This window comes from Hemiscyllium ocellatum, chromosome 31, assembly GCF_020745735.1.
Source record: "Hemiscyllium ocellatum isolate sHemOce1 chromosome 31, sHemOce1.pat.X.cur, whole genome shotgun sequence".
Taxonomy (NCBI): domain Eukaryota; kingdom Metazoa; phylum Chordata; class Chondrichthyes; order Orectolobiformes; family Hemiscylliidae; genus Hemiscyllium; species Hemiscyllium ocellatum.
In genome coordinates this window covers 46,231,393-46,252,476 of record NC_083431.1, presented here as the reverse complement: position 1 = coordinate 46,252,476, position 21,084 = coordinate 46,231,393, and the positions used below count along the sequence as shown (strand labels likewise).

The 21,084-nt window shown below is 44.6% G+C and overlaps 1 protein-coding gene across 1 annotated transcript in view; it reads right to left on the bottom strand.

Moving 5' to 3' along the window:
* LOC132830362 (GAS2-like protein 2A) overlaps window positions 1-21,084 on the bottom strand; it is a 102,230-nt gene that overhangs the window by 27,011 nt on the left and 54,135 nt on the right. Inside the window, exons 3-5 of the mRNA XM_060848009.1 lie at window positions 16,996-17,103; window positions 11,117-11,213; window positions 6,790-7,093 (exon numbers count right to left, since the gene is read on the bottom strand). Of these exons, the coding sequence (XP_060703992.1) occupies window positions 6,790-7,093; window positions 11,117-11,213; window positions 16,996-17,103 (509 nt within the window). The remainder of the gene's footprint in view (window positions 1-6,789; window positions 7,094-11,116; window positions 11,214-16,995; window positions 17,104-21,084) is intronic.

Sequence of the window (21,084 nt, the reverse complement as noted above, 5' to 3'; positions counted from 1 at the left end):
GTGCCTCGAATGTATGTTGGGATCTCGGAAGGTGGGCGGGAATCCTGATTGTGAAAGTAAGCTCGGAGGGGGAGGCGACGGAAGAATTGTTCGACTTCACGGCGTGCCACCTGGAGAACCCTTCGCCCACCTTCAACACACTGCATCCACCTGGACACCCCGCGCTGGCCTATTACCTGCCCTCGACCTCTGCATTTCCAACTGCCGCTGAGACATTAACCGCCTCAATCTGTCTACCCTCCTCCCCCACTCCAACCTCTCACCCTCACAACGCGCAGCCCTCCAATCCCTCTGCTCCAATCCCAACCTCACCATCAAGCCAGCGGATAAAGGGGGCGCAGTGGTAGTCTGGCGCACTGACCTCTACACCGCTGAAGCTAAACGCCAACTCGAGGACACCTCTTCCTACTGCACCCTCGACCATGACCCCACCCCCCCCCATCACCAAAACATCATCTCCCAGACCATACAGAACCTCATCACCTCAGGAGATCTCCCACCCACAGCTTCCAACCTCATAGTCAGGGAACCCCGCACTGCCCGGTTCTACCTCCTTCCCAAGATCCACAAGCCTGACCACCCTGGCCGACCCATTGTCTCAGCATGCTCCTGCCCCACTGAACTCATCTCTACCTACCTCGACACTGTCCTATCCCCCCTAGTCCAGGAACTCCCAACATACGCAATTCCTCTGCCTCCGCCGTATCTGCTCCCAGGAGGACCAGTTCCACCATAGAACATACCAGATGGCCTCCTTCTTTAGAGTCCGAAATTTCCCTTCCCACGTGGTTATAGATGCCCTCCAACGCATCTCGTCCACATCCCGCACCTCTGCCCTCAGACCACACCCCTCCAACTGTAACAAGGACAGAACGCCCCTGGTGCTCACCTTCCACCCTACCAACCTTCGCATAAACCAAATCATCCGCCGACATTTCCGCCACCTCCAAAAAGACCCCACCACCAGGGATATATTTCCCTCCCCACCCCTTTCCGCCTTTTGCAAAGACCGTTCCCTCCGTGACTACCTGGTCAGGTCCATGCCCCCCTACAATCCACCCTCCCATCCTGGCATTTTCCCCTGCCACCGCAGGAACTGTAAAACCTGTGCCCACACCTCCTCCCTCACCTCTATCCAAGGCCCTATAGGAGCCTTCCACATCCATCAAAGTTTTCCCTGCACATCCACTAATATCATTTATTGTATCCGTTGCTCCCGATGCGGTCTCCTCTACATTGGGGAGACTGGGCGCCTCCTAGCAGAGCACTTTAGGGAACATCTCCGAGACACCCGCACCAATCAACCACACCGTCCCGTGGCCCAACATTTCAACTCCCCCTCCCACTCTGCTGAGGACATGGAGGGCCTGGGCCTCCTTCACCGCCGCTCCCTCACCACCAGACGCCTGGAGGAAGACCGCCTCACCTTCCGCCTCGGAACACTTCAACCTCAGGGCATCAATGTGAACTTCAACAGTTTCCTCATTTCCCCTTCCCCCACCTCACCCGAGTTCCAAACTTCCAGCTCAGCACTGTCCCCATGACTTGTCCAGACTTGTCCGACCTGCCTATCTTCTTTTCCACCTATCCACTCCACCCTCCTACCTGACCTATCACCTTCCTCTCCTCCCCCACTCTCTCCCCACCCCACCCTCCTCTAGCTTATCTCTCCACGCTTCCAGCTCACTGCCTTTATTCCTGATAAAGGGCTTTTGCCCGAAATGTCGATTTCGCTGCTCGTTGGATGCTGCCTGAACTGCTGTGCTCTTCCAGCACCACTAATCCAGAATCTGGTTTCCAGCATCTGCAGTCATTGTTTTTACCTAGCACTGATGTCAGGCTCACTGGTGTACAGTTCCCTGGCTTGTCTTTACCGCCCTTCTTAAACAGTGGCACCACGAAAGCCAACCTCCAGTCTTCCGGCACCTCACCTGTGACTATCGATGATACAATTATCTCAGCAAGAGGCCCAGCAATCATTGCTCTAGCTTCCCACAGAGTTCTAGTGTATGCCTGGAAGGAGAGGGCTTTGGAATATGACGAACATTTTCCATACCTCAGCAGCCAGTTCACACAAAAAGCCATTATCGCTGAGAAGATCAACACGGGTTCATCTCTGCCCACTCAACCTTTATATAGCAGGGAGACTATGGTGAGAAAGATCTCCACAAGTCAACAAAATGCCTGATGTACAGACACACTCCTGTACTGCAGGGAGATGTGACACTGATACTTAAGAATGCTGAAGAAATTCCACCACATCCTCCAGATTGCAAGTCAGGGCTGTCAAACAACTATTAATATTGCCTTTGAACCCTACTTCAGGGGCATTCAGACCAAACCTCTACAAAATTAACTAGAATGACTTGCACTCTGTGCCCTGATGGTCAAACACCAGCCTCCATGCTGGGAGTGACTGGGAGGTGCTTTCTACTAATCATTCAGAATGGCAATATTCCATCCATCAAGCTGTATCACGTTTTTTTGGAGTTCAAACGCATTACTGATGAGACAGAACATTAGTACAGAAGGGATTTGAACAGATGGATGTTTGATGTTGGAGACAGACACGATGGGCTGAAGGGCCTCTTTCCGTGCTGTAAATATTCTCTGATAAGGAAAGGAAAAGCAAATCCTGCGATCCAGACCTCACTGCCTCAGCCCCTCCATGCCTGTGGGTCGAGAATTGATCTGTTTGGTCACATTAAGACTTTGCAAACCTGCAACCTGAATTAGATATCATCCTCAAATCAATGAGCAACTTAAGAAAACGCTTCTTTTTTTAATTCACTCATTGGGATGTGGTCACATTCCTGGATTAGCCAGTATTTATTGCCCATCCCCAGTTTCCATTGAGATGGTGGTGATGAGCTGCCTTCTTGAACTGCTGCATTCTACCCAGTGGGTCGACCCACAATGCCAGTAGAAAGTGAATTCCAAGATCTTGACACGGGAATAGTGATATATTTCCAAATCAGGATGGTGAGTGGCTTGGAGGGGAACTTGCAGGTGTTCCCGTGTACCTACCACCCTTGTCCTTCTAGATGGAAGTAGTCGTGGGTTTGGAAAGTGCTGTCTGAGGATCTTTGGTGAATCTCTGCAGTGCATCTTGGAGATAGTACACACTGCTGTTACTGAGCATCGGTGATGAAGGGAGTTGATGTTAGTGAACGTTTTGCCAATCAAGTGGGCTGCTTTGTCCTGGACAGTGTCAAGCTTCTTGAATGTTGTTGGAGCTGCACCCATCAATTCAATGTGATGAAGACAACAAAGCCACTTCACAGAATAATAACCAGACAAGAAGTGTCAGAGATGGAAACTTTCCACGTGGTAACGTTGGCCAAAAAAAGGAGGTTCCAGAAATAATCAGACCAACCAGCCTACCCCAGTGATCCACCTCTTCCATCAGAATAGTAGGTAGTTTATGCTCTCTCTCCTCTGCTCTCCTGCACTTGTCACTCCCTTGAGAAATAACAATATTTGTAGATGTTGGAAATCTAAAACAAACAAGTTCTAAGAATTCTGGAAACACTCAGCAGGTCAGGCTACATTGTTTTCTTCACATACACTGGGCCTGACTCGTTGAGAGTTGCTGCCATTCTGTGCATCGCTTTGATCAAGTACAACCAGAAACCTTCTGTATTAATGTTCTGTCTCATCAGTAATGTGTTTGAACTCCAAAAAAACGTGATACAGCTTGATGGATGGAATATTGCCATTCTGAATGATTAGTAGAAAGCACCTCCCATAGAAACTACTATGATTCCAACCTCGAGCGACTGTCTATGTGGAGTTTGCACATTCTCCCCGTGTCTGTGTGGGTTTCCTCCGGGTGCTTCGGCTTCCTCCCACAATCCAAAGATGTGCAGGTCAGGTGAATTGGCCATGCTAAATTGCCCATAATGCATTAGTCAGAGGGAAATGGGTCTGGGTGGGTTACTCTTCAGAGGGTTGGTGTGGACTGGTTGGGCCGAAGGGCCTGTTTCCACACTGTAGGGAATCTAATCTAATCTAATCTACTGCCCATACTGAGGCCATTCAGACTCCAGGCTGTTACACTGTTGCCTTCTCATCAGTCTGACCAATGCTAATCTCTGTTCCTTCTCCATACTAGCTTAATTCTTCTTTTACATAAGTGTATCTAATATCTTGTTAAGCATTCCGAATGCAGCAGCTTTAATAGCTGCTTTGGACTATGCATTGCAAATTCTCGTGCAGTTGCTACCACTCATACTGCCTGAGCAGATCAGAGACAGAAACCTGCATTGAATAAATGTCCATCACCACTGATGTTTATTGTAAAGATTCTGCTTATTTTGAAGGACTTGCAACTTTTTATTTGCTGTATGCCAAAGGGAGAAAATCAGCCTACTAATTACTGAGATAAGATCACTGGAAACACTGACTCTGCTTCTCTCTCCACAGATGTGGAGTTTCTCCAGTAATTTCTGTTTTTGTTTCGGATTTCCGCACAGTTCTTTGTTTTATTTTAGTCTGCTAATCGCTTCCACTTAACTCATTTTTAAAAATTCTGCTGGTTTCAGACAAGTTTAAGTTTGCAAGCAGCTTCACTCAGCTTCTTGTACAGCGTTCAGCTGAGCCTGGCTCAGTGATGATGGTCTCAGTATGGGTATTGATTCACAGCTAACAATTACAACGGAAAATTCCCATCCTCATAAAAATCCCTACCATTCAGATGGGTTGCTCAATGTAGGTGTGCTGTTAGCTATACTGGACTCTAACAGGCTGATTCACTGCCACAACCTGTTAGCAATTTATTGACCATTTGCTGGTGAATCCTGTTGGAATAAATAGACAAACCCCATTTTGTACAAAAAAGTTCCACCTGACCCTTATTTGGGATTTACTACTGCTGCTGTCAAATTCCATCCTTTTGTTCCTGACTCACTGCTCATTGCAATTAACCTTTCACTATTTACTATTCAATTTCTGACATTTCAAATCTTTTCCAAACCGTATCTCTATCAAATTCCAATCTCATACAACCCCTTCCAAACTTTACATAAGAACAGAAGTCAAGCTGTTACTTTATCCATTCCTGGTTTACTGCCCCTCCCTAATTAACCTTGACAAAATGGTGGTGAGCTGCCTTCTTGAACCACTTCTGTCCATGTAGCATAGGAACCCCAATAGTGCTGCTGCAAAAGGAGCTCCAGGATCGTGACCCAGCGACAGTGAAGGAATGGCAATATATTCCAAAGACAGGATGGTATGTGGCTTGCAGGAGAACTTGCAGGAGAAATGGTGGTGCTCCCTTGCAACATAGCCCTGGTCCTTCAAGGTGAAAGAAGTCACCAATTTGAAAGGTGCTACGGAATTGTTGCAGAACATATTGTAGGTGGCACACACTGCTGCACCTATACATTGGTGGTGGATGGGGTGTTACTGTCCCAGTTGACGGCAATACTGGGCAAGTTAGATCCCAGAATGAAACCAGGCTTAATAGGTCATCCATATAAATTGTGCAGTTCATTGACATGGGGGTAGTCATTGGAAGATTTTCAAATGAGGCTGTGGACTCTCTTTATGAACAGAATACAAGTTCATTACATCAACAAAAATATATATAGAAGACAATTAGAGAGATCTTAACACTAACATCAAAACAAAGTTTTAACTTGTTTCCCACCACCATCCATCACAGAGGCTCAATCGCAGAGAAATCTTACTCTTAGCTTTTTAAATCTTTTCAGTTAAATCTTTTAGACACTTTCCAGTTTCTTCCCTTTGGATTGTTCAGTCTTTTCTTTATGATTCCTTTCCAAGTCCGCTGGTCTGAACTGTATTTGATTCTAATGGTTTAAACATTCTCAGTTCTGACAACTTAAAGACTTCCGAGTCAGGATAGATTGGACAGAAGTTCCACATAGAAAAACACACACTTCAATTAGATGTTTTACTAACCTGAATGGTATTGATTTTCTAGCTACAAGAACCAGTTCTACCTTCTAACATAAAATCTGAAACCTTCTGTTTTGAAATCCAAACTAAACTAGTTGCTTTAATGTGTTGTTTCAGCCCGTAATAGGGTCAACTGTATAGTTAATATCTTATCCAATTACAGTATATGGGTACTCCCAGGGACTCTCCTGCAAACATGCTTTCCTAGGACTGACACTCTGTTCCAAATTGACTTTCTGACCTTTACTAACTAAAGAAAAACAATAGCCAAAATTCATCTGCCCTTATTTTTAAAATAAAGTTCAAATATCCAAAACGATGCACATCAAGCATCCTGCTTTGGCCTGGATGGTGTTGGAGCTGTACCCATCTAGTCAGTTAGAGGTGATTACAGCCCCTTGAGCCCAATACCCTTTCATATTTACCCTTTACTGGCCACAATTTGCCCAGTGTCCTCCTCCTCAACATTTACCATTCAACCAACACATAGACCAGATGGGCTGTTGTTTCGGATTGACTGTCTCTCAGGTTTCTGTGTGCTGAGTTCAGCCTGTTTCTTGATATCCTTAAAGATGTCAAGGCCCTTTCAGTGTTCAAAGCAGATTACAGTCAACATAGTTTCAATCCCATTTGTAGGAATTTGCTGTGTTGAATAGGCAAACAGTGATTACCTTTCCAAAATGCTTAATTGGCTAATTAAGACGTCTTGAGGACATAAACAGATGTTATAAACAGAGCATGTAGTGTAGGTTTTGTGTTGAATATATCAATATGTATAAGATTCTAATGAGGTCAGAAGCAATAGGGAGCCAATGCAGTTTAATAACTATCTCACAGTGATGTAAACTCCCAATACTACTGCCCTACCTGGTGTGAAAGAGTTGCCGTGGCTCTGATTTGTCCCGAGGTGTCCTCGTGGTTGAATGACCTGCAGAGGGGGTGTGAACATCGGGTGACGGGGGCCGAACTGCACTGCGGCCACGTGTTGAGACAGCAGATGGCGTATTGAGTCTCCACTCCACTGGAGGCATGGGACTTTGTGACCTTGATAGAATGAGCGCCGTCTGTGGTTTGTTTGTCTGGTCTGTCCTTGGTGGCAGGCGAACCTTGATCTGGTGAACAGGATTGACAGGTCTGTGTGGGCTGCTGAACCTGGACACTTGCTTGTGAGCTGTTCAAAATTCAAGGGTCATGTTATTACTCAAAGACTGGAAACCTGCCATCGGCTCTGGAACTCAATTGGCAGGCTGGCACAAGACCCAAACTTCACATAATACTGCATTTGTAGTCTATCGAAGGTCTTATGCACAGTCAGTGCCTTCCCCATCCAGTTTTATCCAGTGTGTTCAATATTCAACCATGTCTCACTATTTTCAGATTGCTATCTACAAGTATTATTGCTTCTCTGCTCCTCTCCTGCATTTACAGTCTTACTATTCAAACAGCAAGTATAAGGAGAGGCTAGAAAAGCTTGGATTTCTTTTCTCTGGTGCGACGGAGGCTGTGGGGAGACTTGAATGAAAATTATGAGACGCATAGATAGGGCTGACAAGTCAGAATCTCTTTCCCCGAGTTGATGAAATCTCTAACACCACAGGGCATGCATTCAAGATGAGCGGGCGAAAGCTCAAAGGAGATGTGAGCAGCAAGTGTTTTTACACAAAGAATGATAGGAGTCTGGACTGCACTGCCCTGGGGGATGGTGGAGACAGATACGACAGAGGTGTTTAAGGGACTTTGAGATAATCACATGAATATCCAAGGAATGGAGGGATATGGAACAAAGGTATGCAGAAGGGATTAGCTTAATTTGGGATCAAGTTCGGCACAATATTGTGGGCTGAAGGCCTGTTTCTGTGTTGTACCCTTCTATGTTCTATATTCTAATTCTTTCCACACCCACACTCCTCACCTTTTTGTACTTACATATTTCTCTGCCTGCACTACCTAGTCACTGGACTATGAAAAACCCTGCCTTTTTTTTATTTCATTGGCATTTCTAATGGTGGACTGAAATGAGAAGAGCCATTTTAAAGCCAAGGATTGCTGTGGGATTGCTGCTTGTCTTGAAAGCAAGTACCCTAACACTTATTTGTTTATTCAGCTGCTTGTTCAAGCAGTGGTTAAAGTCTGGTTGCAGATGAATTGGAGCTGATGGATCGTGTGCAGATAGGCCTTTGGTTAGTACAACTGGCTGATTGGTCTATGGACTAGTGACCAATTATCGACAACAAAGGCCTCTGCCTGCCAACAACCATCTGATGATTGGTTCTCAACGTAGCTGGACCAGCCTGATAATATAGAAAAGAAATCAGATCTGCAGCAGTTCAGGAGCTCTCTTTGTTACCTACAGCAAAGCCCACTTTAATCCTGAAGGAAACTAGTTTATCTTTCCAACAGCATTTGTTGTGAGCAGTGACTTTAAATTGATTGTTTTGTAGCTGAACCAGCCACCCTGTGCCTCTTGAAAACCAGTGGAAGCATCCAGAGAAAGGTGACTGAGAAGCAGTACTCTAACTGGCAGAAGAATCATAACAATTATTCCAGCTACCCTGTGAGCAGGAACTACTTTCCCAGGTTTTCCCTCTATGTATAACAAATGTTTTTTGCATGCCTGTGTGCATCGAGGGGAAATATATAAGAGGATCAGAGTTTTAATTAGTGGAGTTATATGTCAACAATATATAATTGTTTACATGTAGTCAGAATCTATTGAGTTGAAATAAAAAGTAATTCATGTTAAGTTTAGAAAACTGGTCTGTGTTTTCCATCCATCAAACTGGTCTTAAAGAACAGTAAACTGGGGAATTTTACATACTTTTTCAAAAATTTTTAACTTTTGTAACGACTCCAGGAATAATAGGGTGGCATGGTGGCCCAGTGGTTAGCACTGCTGCCTCACAGCACCAGGGGCATGGGTTCGATTCCAGCCTCGGGTGACTGTGTGGAGTCTGCACATTCTCAGCGTGGGTTTCCTCCTACAGTCCAAAACATGCAGGGCAGGTGAACTGGCCATGCTAAATGACCCATTGTGTTAGGTGCATTAGTCAGAGGAAAATGGGTCTGTGTGGGTTACTCTTCGGAGGGTTGGCATGGACTTGTTGGGCTGAAGGGCCTGTTTCCTCACTGTAGGTAATCTAATCTTCACTTTATTGTCTGAGTGAGGTGCAAAACTGGTAGTCATGGAGGATTTGCCTCATGGCTCAGGGACTATGGATTCAAACCCCGCAAGGCAAATAATAATTCAGCTACTGAAAGCCAGTCTCCATCCTGGCAACTGTGAAACTTCCTTCATCCCTTGGGTTCACTAATGTGCTTTATGGGAGTAAATATGTCATCCTTACTCCTTGTCGGTCCCAGAAATGTGGCTGACTCTTAACTGCCCTCTGACACAGCCCAGAATGCCACTCAGTTCAAGGGCAGTTAGGGATGGGTAACACATACTGGCCATAGTGGCAATGCCCACATCCCATGAAAGAATAAAGAGAAAAGCCTTTGTGTGCTGGCTCCTTGCCCATGTTGTTATATCGTGTCCTCCTACACTCTTTAACTCTTGTTCACAATTTGTCAAACCTATAATTTAGTTATCAGCAAATTTGAATATCATTGTCTCAACTGCTAGTTCTGGGTTACAGATGTGTGTATATATTCATGTATATTTATAGATTTATACAAAATAGATAATAGCAGCTCAACATAGACTGCTGAAGAACCCAAATTACAGCATTTAAGCAACTTCCCTCCCAGATTCTTAGATCTCTGCTCTCTAATACCCATCCCACAATCACTGTGACTCATCTTCCTTTATTACATGTTCCTTTATTGTTGTCATGCAGCTCTTATGTAGTAATATAACAAGAGTGGCTCTTATCAATTCAAATGAACTGTGTCCAATCAATTCTCCTTATTTGCTATTCTAAAAATGTTAAAAGAATAGTGAAGCATGGTCAGAAATCCTTACAGACTAGTTCTCAGTAATGGGGAAGACACCGGCTTATCCAACCTGGTTTTCCACTGCCTGTTTAGCAGAAATTCAGTCTCAACTTGTGCCACTTGCTGCCCATTCCTAATATAACCTGCCAAGCTGAAGCTAAGACACCTGCATGAGTCATTGCACGCCCATTCTTGCTGCTGTTCAGTAGGAATTTCCGATAGATCAATGGAGTGATGAAACGGGAATGGCGATCTACCTCCCTGTAAAGTTTTTTTTGCTTTAAGTGGACCAATTAAGAATCTTTAAAGCATTGCTGAAAAAGGACACATTTTGTTGAAGTGTTTCATCATGTCGTCATCAGGACAATTCACAAGAATACCAATTCAAGGGGAAAACCAACACTAATACTGCACAAGAGGAAGTAACTGATTGATTGGCAAACAGACTCTGAATTGATAGAGGCAATGCCATGGAACTGCACTGGTGTATGATGATCGGTAGTTAACTGCTGGCATTGTTTAAATTTTAAACCAGGAAGGTTGATTCTGTTTGGTCAGGGCAGTGATCTGAGTAATGCACCAGCTGCCACCTATTTTGCTGATTCAAAACAGAAGCTGTGCACATATTCTTTCCAAAGAACAGGGCTGTATGTGTTAATACGTATAGCTTCCAGTACCTACAAATGCACCATACTGGGGTCCTGACTGACAGCCCAAAATTGGCTATCGACACACCACTTGATGGTTCATTTCTTAGGACAATACCTTGACCATAGTGAACCCAACCTGGTGAAAGATTTATCCAAACCAGGCTGCTAAGGATTAATTGCCATTATGTGGTGCATTCTCCATGGGAATACCTCAACCAACCAGCACTTGTTGATTTGCATCTTGAATTGGGATTCTTGCAACTGCCCTGTTTAATGTTTAGGGCTACGAGGAGAATGCGGGTAAGTGGTGTTGAAATGCCCATCAGCCATGATTGAATGGCGGAGTGGACTCGATGGGCCGAATGGCCTTACTTCCACTCCTATGTCTTATGGTCTTAATGCAAGATGAAAATCTTCAACACGATCGGCCTTTTTTCTCAACAGCACATAAGTTTTGCAGGACCAAACAAAAATACCCAACATGCCCACTGCAAAACCACTGAAGTTTGAAATGGAAAATGGCCTTTATACATGTACTGCTGTCTCTGGATGCTCCCTTCACCCTGTGCCTTATCTCTCTAGCCAGCAGCTCCTGACCGACCGGCACTTACTGAGTGACGTGCAACGACAGGGGTCATGTTTGTCCAGGTAATGCTCCAGGGTGTCCCATCCCCCACCCACTCGCACCATCACAAGACTCCGCAAGATCTACAAAATAAGAGAGAAAGGCAGGAGTGAGCCTTGAGAACATTTAATATCTCTTTCCTTGAACAAGACCAGCAAAATGTTTTTGTATTGTATTTGTTTAATTTAATTATTAGAACAAGCTGTTTTCAGCTCTTGAAATCAATACACACAAGAATCTATATTGGAGTCTGGCACACAATTCAGCACCAAATTATGGAATCCTTCTTGGCATCCAAATACAATCTGTCACCCACATTAATGGAACAGAAGGGGATCAATAGTGATGACTGTGACTGCATTAAAGTAATAAATTTATAGATCTGGCCCAGGTATGTTCCACAGAGGATTATTAATTCTGACCAATGCTTTTGCAACACTGGGTTGGTGTGTTTGAACATCCAATGTTAATGCATCATTTGCAGATGTTCATCACAGTGTGGACGGAGATGATACAAACTGGACAGCTCGCTGCTGTCTGAAATTTATGCCTCACTCAGTTCTTGCGATTCCTAGGTACCAAGAAGGTAAAGTTATGAAACCTTTCAGAGACATGGGCAATCAATGTCATGAAGGGATACAAACACCAGAAAGATAAAGTGGAGGCATTTTCAGACCGAGAGCCAATGTGGGTTGGCAAGGAGTGATGGTCAAACAGAGGGTTAGGAAGTGGCCTCAGATCAGGTGCAACTACAGAGGATAACCTTTGTGAAGAATCCAGATAAAAGTTCTTGTGGATTTGACCTATAATTGAGAGGCATTCTATAGCAATTCAGAGGGCATCAAGTGTCAACTGCATTTTGGATTTTTGAAAAATATGTTTGATGCTCAACAAGGACACTGTAATATTATTTTCACCATCCAGAAAACATTAATTGAATAAACCACCATGGTCATTTGAGAATTTAAATTCAGGTTTACAATATCTGGAAATAAAAGAACTGCTTGCATCAAAATGAACATGAATCTATTGTATCGTCCTTCATGTCAAACTTCACTAAATGCCCTTTCGGGAAAGAACCCTGCATCTTTGTCTACTCTGGCCCATACATAATCCCAGGAAGAGGTGATTTTGCACTGGTAATATCTCTGGATCCAAAACCCCAGTCTAATGTTCTGGGTTCAAATCCCAACATGCCCAGGTTCAATCCCACCCTCAGGAGTCTGTCTGTGTGGAGATTGTACATTCTCCCTGTGTCTGCGTGGGTTTCCTCTGGGTGACCCGGTTTCCTCCCACAGTCCAAAGATGTGCAGGTCAGATGGATTGGCCATGGTAAAGTATCCCATAGTATCCAGGGATGTGCAGGTCAGATGGATTGGCCATGGTAAAGCATCCCATAGTATCCAGGGATGTGCAGGTTAGATGGATTAACCTTAGGGAATGCAGGGTTACAGGGACAGGGTGGGGGTGGTGAGGGGTGGGTGGTTAAGTCTGGGAGGGATGCCCTTTGGAGGGTTGGTTTGAATTTGGTGGGTCAAATGGCCTGTTTCTACATTGTAGGGATTCTATGATTCTATGGCAATTAGGGAAAGTTGAATTCAATAAAAACATGGAATTTCTGAGCACAACAGATTGTAAATAACTTTTTAAAAATAAAGTTAGAGAACTTTAAATGTAAAAAAAAGGGACTACGATGTTGTGGCCATCACGGAAACATGGATAGATGAGGGACAGGAATGGTTGTTGGAGGTTCCTGGTTACAGATGTTTCAGTAAGATTAGGGAGGGTGGTAAAAAAGGAGGGGGGGTGGCATTGCTAATTAGAAATGATATAACGGCTGCAGAAAGGAAGTTTGAGGGGGATCTGCCTTTGGAGGTAGTATGGGCTGAAGTCAGAAATAGGAAAGGAGCAGTCACCTTGTTGGGTGTTTACTATAGGCCCCCCAATAGCAGCAGAGATGTGGAGAAACAGATTGGGAAACAGAGTTTGGAAAGGTGCAGAAGCCACAGGGTCGTAGTCATGGGCGACTTCAACTTCCCAAATATTGATTGGAAGCTCTTTAGATCAAGTAGATTGGATGGGGCGGTGTTTGTGCAGTGTGTCCAGGAAGCTTTTCTAACTCAGTATGTAGATTGTCCAACCAGAGGGGAGGCCATATTGGATTTGGTACTCGGTAATGAACCGGGACAAGTGATGGGCTTGTTAGTGGGTGAACATTTTGGTGATGGTGACCACAATTCTGTGACTTTCATCTTGGTTTTGGAGAGAGATAGGTGCGCACAACAGGGTAGATTTTACAATTGGGGGAAGGGAAATTACAATGCTGTAAGACAGGATTTGAGGAGCATAAGTTGGGAGCATAGGCTGTCAGGGAAGGATGTGGTGGAAATGTGGAACTTTTTCAAGGAGCAGATACGACGTGTCCTTGATGTGTATGTACCTATCAGGCAGGAAAGAAATGGTCGTGTGAGGGAGCCTTGGTTGACGAGGGAGGTTGAATGTCTAGTAAAGAGGAAGAAGGAGGCTTACATAAGGTTGAGGAAACAGGGTTCAGACAGAGCAGTGGAGGGATACAGGATAGCCAGAAGGGACCTGAAGAAAGGGATTAGGAGAGCTAAGAGAGGGCATGAAAAATCCTTGGCGGATAGGATCAAGGATAACCCCAAGGCATTTTATACGTATGTGAGAAACATGAGAATGACGAGAACGAGGGTAGGTCCGATCAAGGACAGTAGTGGGAGATGTGTATTGAGTCGGAAGAGATAGGAGAGGTCTTGAATGAGTACTTTTCTTCAGTATTTACGAACGAGAGGGACCATATTGTTGAAGAGGAGAGTGTGAAACGGACTGGTAAGCTAGAAGAGATACTTGTTAGGAAGGAAGATGTGTTGGACATTTTGAGCAACTTGAGGATAGACAAGTCCCCCGGGCCTGACGGGATATATCCTAGGATTATGTGGCAAGCAAGAGAGGAAATTGCAGTACCGTTGGCAATGATCTTTTCGTCTTCACTGTCAACGGGGGTGGTACCAGGGGACTGGAGAGTAGCGAATGTTTTGCCCCTGTTCAAAAAAGGGAATAGGGATAACCCCGGGAATTACAGGCCAGTTAGTCTTACTTCTGTGGTAGGCAAAGTAATGGAAAGGGTACTGAGGGATAGGATTTATGAGTATCTGGAAAGACACTGCTTGATTAGGGACAGCCAGCACGGATTTGTGAAGGGTAGGTCTTGCCTTACAAGTCTTATTGAATTCTTTGAGGAGGTGACCAAGCATGTGGATGAGGGTAGAGCAGTGGATGTAGTGTACATGGATTTTAGTAAGGCATTTGATAAGGTTCCCCATGGTAGGCTTATGCGGAAAGTCAGGAGGCATGGGATAGAGGGAAATTTGGCCAATTGGATAGAAAACTGGCTAACCGGTCGAAGTCAGAGAGTGGTGGTAGATGGTAAATATTCAGCCTGGAGCCCAGTTACAAGTGGAGTTCCGCAGGGATCAGTTCTGGGTCCTCTGCTGTTTGTAATTTTTATTAATGGCTTGGATGAGGGAGTCGAAGGGTGGGTCAGTAAATTTGCAGATGATACGAAGATTGGTGGAGTTGTGGACAGTGAGGAGGGCTGTTGTCGGCTGCAAAGGGACTTAGATATGATGCAGAGCTGGGCTGAGGAGTGGCAGATGGAGTTCAACCCTGCCAAGTGTGAGGTTGTCCATTTTGGAAGAATGCGGAATACAGGGTTAACGGTAGAGTTCTTATTCAGGTGGAGGAACAGAGGGATCTTGGGGTCTATGTACATAGATCTTTGAAAGTTGCCACTCAGGTGGATAGAGCTTATAAGAAGGCCTATGGTGTATTAGCGTTCATTAGCAAAGGGATTGAATTCAAGAGTCGTGAAGTGATGTTGCAGCTGTACAGGACTTTGGTTAGGCCACATTTGGAGTACTGTGTGCAGTTCTGGTCGCCTCACTTTAGGAAAGATGTGGAAGCTTTGGAGAGGGTGCAGAGAAGATTTACCAGGATGTTGCCTGGAATGGAGAATAGGTCGTACGAGGATAGGTTGAGAGTTGTCGGCCTTTCCTCGTTGGAACGGCGAGGATGAGGGGTGACTTGATAGAGGTTTATAAGATGATCAGAGGAATAGATAGAGTAGACAGTCAGAAACTTTTTCCCGGGTACAACAGAGTGTTACAAGGGGACATAAATTTAAGGTGAAGGGTGGGAGGCATAGGGGAGATGTCAGGGGTGGGTTCTTTACCCAGAGAGTGGTGGGGGCATGGAATGCGCTGCCCGTGGGAGTGGTAGAGTCAGAATCATTGGCGACCTTTAAGCGGCAATTGGATAGGTACATGGATGGATGCTTAATCTAGGATAGATGTTCGGCACAACATCATAGGCCGAAGATCCTGTTCTGTGCTGTATTGTTCTATGTTCTATGTTCTATGGAATTCAAAGTGTAATGGTAACTATGAACCCATTTTCTGGATTAGTGGTGCTGGAAGAACCCATTGCCAATTGTCATAAAAGCCCATCTGGACCCCATATGTCCTTTAGAGAAGGAAACTGCCATCCTTACCTGGATTGGACGATGTGTGACTCAGACCCACAGCAATGTGGTTTACTCTTTACTGCCCTCTGGGCATGAGGGGTGGAACAATAATTGCTGGCTTTGCCAATAACACCCACATCCCATAATCAAATATATTGAACGAAACCACAAAATGCATTTGACGTTGGCCTGTCCTCAGAATGCCACTCAGTTGTGTCAAACAGAGACAAGCTCACCACCAGTTTCTCGGGACAATGAATGCTGACATCATCAGCACTATCCTTATCCCAGGAGCGAAACTGGGACCTTGCATCAAACCAAACAATGTGAGTGGACTTATCTCCAAACAAATAAATGTGCAGGCTGGGTGCCATGGGAAATGCAGGGTTACCGTAAAGGGTAAGGGGGTGGGGTCTGGGTAAGATGCTTACCCTGCTTAGAGGAGAAACAGTGGCTAAATTATAGAAGCCATTCACAGGAAGTGGCTGTGACAGCCATTGCCCTGACCAGAGGAAACACGTAAGTTAAATGAGCCGCTAAATGGATTCTGTCACTGACAAAATTGTGTCACTGATGAGTCCCCCGAGGGGTCACTCTGTCCATGGGAGCTCCAGCTAAAGCAATACCCCTGAAGAGAAGATGTCACCAGAGTATTTAATATTGATACTCATTGACCATTTGCCACTATGAACAGGATGCTACTCAATCAGTTTCAATTAATCGATATGCCTAGGCTAGTAATATTTCCAGCCTCGTGTTACCATTTTTCAATTAATCCATGTTGTTAGACCATAGTATTGTTAGCCTTTTAATATTATGAAACTATCTATCGTAGTTAGACCTGTATTGTTCTGTAATCAACAGTCAGCCATTTGTAACCTTTTATGAATTGTATTCACCTGTAGCTGGGTGGAGAGATTATGAGTCATCAGTGCGGAGCGGTCTTTCAAAGCTAAGTGGTCATGTGTACGAGGTTTATTGGAAAATGGGACATTTCTCCGACAGGCCCAAATGATCATTTTATTAACTCGACTGTTCTAAACCATAGATGATCCTCTTGTCCAGACACGACAATGGAATCCTAAAATGAGTTTTTAGATTTAATCCAGTCCTTTTGTTGCCATGAGGCAACTTTTCAGCTATTCCAGAAAAACCCTGCACGTGGGTCTGTGAAGAAGTGGTGAATTTCTGAAAGGCTTGCAAGTTTGTAAATTCCTCTTCGCAAATGAGGAGAGAAGATATGACTGAAACCTGGGGCAAACTTGGTTCACGGACACCCTTGCCAATATTTCTTTAAAAACTGGATATCCACGACCACTCACCCTCACAAAAATCAAAGTGTTGGAGTCTCCCACTTTGTATTTCCCTTCGGAGACTTTTACCATGGGAAACTGATCGGGGCAGGTACACCGGCTCACCAGGTGACGTACCTGCCAAGTTAAAAAAAACACAGGTAAACAAAGAGAGCCCTTCAGAATGTTCCAAAACATTTCACAACCTCAGGGATGCATTTCAAAAATGCTGTTGTAATGTAGGAAATGCAGCAGCCAAGATATATATATATATATACACATAGATCAATCTCCCACATGGGCAATGAATTCACTGACTAGATCAGCTGGTATTAGCCAGGACTCCCTTGCTGTTCTTCAAATAGTTGTTCACAGCCAGAGGGTAGAGAGAGACTCAATTTATGGGGAAGCTGATGACCAAGTGGTATTAATGCTGGACTGTTAATCCAGAGACTCAGGTAATGTTCTGGGGACCCAAGTTGAATCCTGCTATCGTAGATGGTGGAATTTGAAATCAATAAAAATCTGGAATTAGGAATTTAATAAGGACCGTGAATCCATTGTCGATTGTCAGGAAAACCCATCTGGTTCACCAATGTCCTTCAGGGAAGGAAACTGCCATCCTTACCTAGTCTGGTCTACATGTGACTCCAGACCTACAGCAATGTGGTTGATGCTCAATCCCCTCTGGCCAATGACGGATGGGCAATAAATGGCCAGAGACACCCCTGCCCTGTTAATTGATTTTTTAAAATATTATCCTCTCGCCTGACAAAAGGCACTTCCAGCAGTGCGACACTGAAGGGTCAGCCTGGATGATGTGCTCAGTGGAGCTTTTGAAAGCACGGTCTATGGGCTTACAAAACATCCAGCTCTAAAGCACAGCAGATACAAAGACAGCTGAGAGACCTAGGGCTGAATTTAATGTTCCCCTAGCAGCCAGAAGGTGTGAGATGGGGACCCCATCGACTTCCATCTCTGCCTAACTAAGTAAGGGGTGTAACAGCCTTCCCACCAGGAGCTGGAATGAGATCCCAATTCACGGATAGTGAATTGCTGCAGTCTGCTAGTAATTCATGAGCAGCTCTCAGGGGACTCACATTCAGCATGTGAGAGCAGGCTCCCCTCAAGCAGGGATGGAAGAATACCCCCTCACTCAAAGGCACTCTCTATCCCAATAACGGGACCCAACATTAGGAGGATGCAGAGTGGCTGCTGACAGACCCCACCCCCTGCTAATTCTGCGAGGATGTTCCACCTGACCCTCTCCGTCATCTCGAGCTGGTTAGATGGGAGTTTGGTTAGCTCGATAGCCTGGATGGATGGTTTGCAATGTAGAGTGATACCAACAGCATGAGTCCAATTCTCGTACAGGCTGAGGTCACCAGGAAGTTCCAACCTTTTCATCCTCGGCCTTCAGGTTAAACTGACCACCAGCCATCTCTCTCTCTTTCTCTCTCTCTCTCTCTCTAACGACAGAATAGTCCCCAGTCATCTTGGACTATGGTCACTTTCACTGATTAACAATGCATTTTTTTAACCATTGTTTGGACGTGACAGAGTCCGTTTAGGTCCAAAGCCCTTCTCAGTGTCAGCCCTAATGGGACGGAACTGTTCACAGCTGAAATTGTTCAAGTTATTGAAATTTCATAGTTAAAAATCACACAACACCAGGTTCTAGTCCAACAGGTTTAATTGGAGCGACGCTAGTTTTCAGAGCTAGTGTGCTTCCAATTAAACCTGTTGGACTATAACCTGGTGTTGTGTGATTTTAAATTGTGTACACCCCAGTCCAACACCAGCATCTCCAAATCTTGAAATTTCATGACATCGATTGCTCCAGAGGTGTGTAATAACATCTCTGTACAGGATGATCAGAAAAAATAGGTTAAATACAGAAAGGAATCAACAAAAGAGGTACGCTTGTGGTGCAGTGGTAGTGTCCCTACCCCTGAACTGAGAGAACCAGGTTTAAGCCCCACCTGCTCTGGATTGTATAGTAACATCTCGAAGCAGGTCAATTAGAAAAATAGATTACGTTTTCTAAAATCGTGACGGGGGCCCTATTGTGGTACAATGTCATTACCCTTACACCAAAAGAGCTGGGTTCAAGTCTGAACTGCCCCAAGCTCATGTAATAACACGCCCAACAGGTTGATTAGAGAAACCACTCAGAGAAATGACCCGAAAGATCTTCATGACATCAAGTTTGATTGGAGAACAGGTTCTGAAGTTTCTTTGACAGAATTCTGACTCAGTGTGAAGACTCACAAATCCTGCCATCCCACTGTTCGATGTGAGAGCGATGGTCTCTCCTGTCTGCTTGTGAAGCTGGATTAAATCACAGGAGTGATCAACATCACATTGAAGATTAGATCTTCACTGACAAAACTTCCAGGCAGTGTGAAACAACATGCGTACCCAAGGGTCTCATTAGACACGGAGATATTTGTATGAGGTCGTTCAAAAGGCACTGATTTTCACAAAATCATAGGGTTGAAATTTTCAGCGCAAGGGACAGAAATGGGCCAGAATTTGCACTGGAGAGCTCAGGAGCAGGCTGCAAGGGTGAAGGAGGTTACAGTTATAAAGAGGGGATGAGGTGATGGATAGATTTAATTGCAAAGATTTTTAAGAAGCTGACTTAAGAAGTTGGGAATTGAAATCTGAAGAATGTTAAACTAGAGAAGGATGTTGGGAGTCGCTGCAACACAGCTTCTGGGATGTAGAGAGTTGGAAACAACGGAGGTCTACAGAGAGAATGTTGCGGTAGATCAGAACAATAGGACATAACTTTAAAATCGGTCTTAGAGTGTGCATAAGTTCACAAAAGCAAGTGGACATTCAGAATTGTTTTGCAAAAATCGGTGTTGGGGCTGGAGATTGAATAGAATAGCCTTTATTGTCACACATACTCAACGAGTATAGTGAAATGTTTATATGTTGCTAATTACAGCGCCTGCTTAGATACAAGGTACCTAGGCACAGCTTCGAGATTGACTCAAAACTGTCAAACTTGTGGTTGGTGGATTTTTGTTCAAAAATGGACGTTCATGGATGCAGAACCGAGTGTGTCAATGGAGTTAAGATATAAATCAGCCATGATCTGAGTGTGTGATAGAACAAGCTTAATGGGCTGCATAGCCTCTTCCTGTTCCTATTTATTCCTCCTGTTTCATTACATTAGCTTCAATTTCATGCATGTTATAATAGTTTTAGTTGTGGATCCTGTTTCATGGGAAGCCTCAAACTGTAGAAAGAGCCCCATCTGTAGCCCAATCAAAGATTTGTATAAATTGAACACTATCTTGTTGTTTTTGTATTAAGTACTTTGATGTACAAACTCCAAAATACTATTTGCCATTTTACAGTTGTTTTAACCTGCATCAATTTTTAAATTCAATATTCTTCCCTAGATCACGCATTGCAACTTTTGACTACGAATCGTGTCAGGAGACTCCTTCCCTAGTTCTTTATTCCTGAATGCACTGCTTCACAAGTTGTTGCTGCAAGCCCCCAGGACCAGGTATCAGTCCAGCACACAGGGACAAATAGGGCCCACATGAGAACCGGTCTCTTTCAGTTGTGAGCAGTCAGCGATATCAAAGGGACCACATGGTATAGTGAATGGGCCAATGGCAAAGTAATGAAATTACAGAAAACATGCCAGTTATTTGGTTCAACCCAATTTGTCTGTGTCATCCCCAGCTGAATGTTGACCCACACAGAGGTACAGACAGGACGGGCTCAGTGAGGGGCTGAGGGTAAAACTGGTTTTGGGGTCCAGACTCTTAATTATGATCTCATGTTTAACTCCAGTTTCTCAGCTGCGATTCCTGCCTGGGTACTGTACCACTACAGCTATCCTCTGGCGGGATACAGTACCAGCTGTGCTGTCTTTTAATAGGGTACAGTGCCACAGTGGCTGTCTCATGCCAGGTTACTCTACCACCTGTACTGCGTCTTATTGGGGTACATGCCACTGTGCCTGTTCCCTGTTAGGATACAGGAACACCTTGGTAGTCTCCTATTGGGGTTCTGTGCCTTAGCAGCTGTCTCTCATTGGGGTACACTGCCATTGTGGCAGTCTCCTGTGGGGTTACAGTGTCACCATGCTTG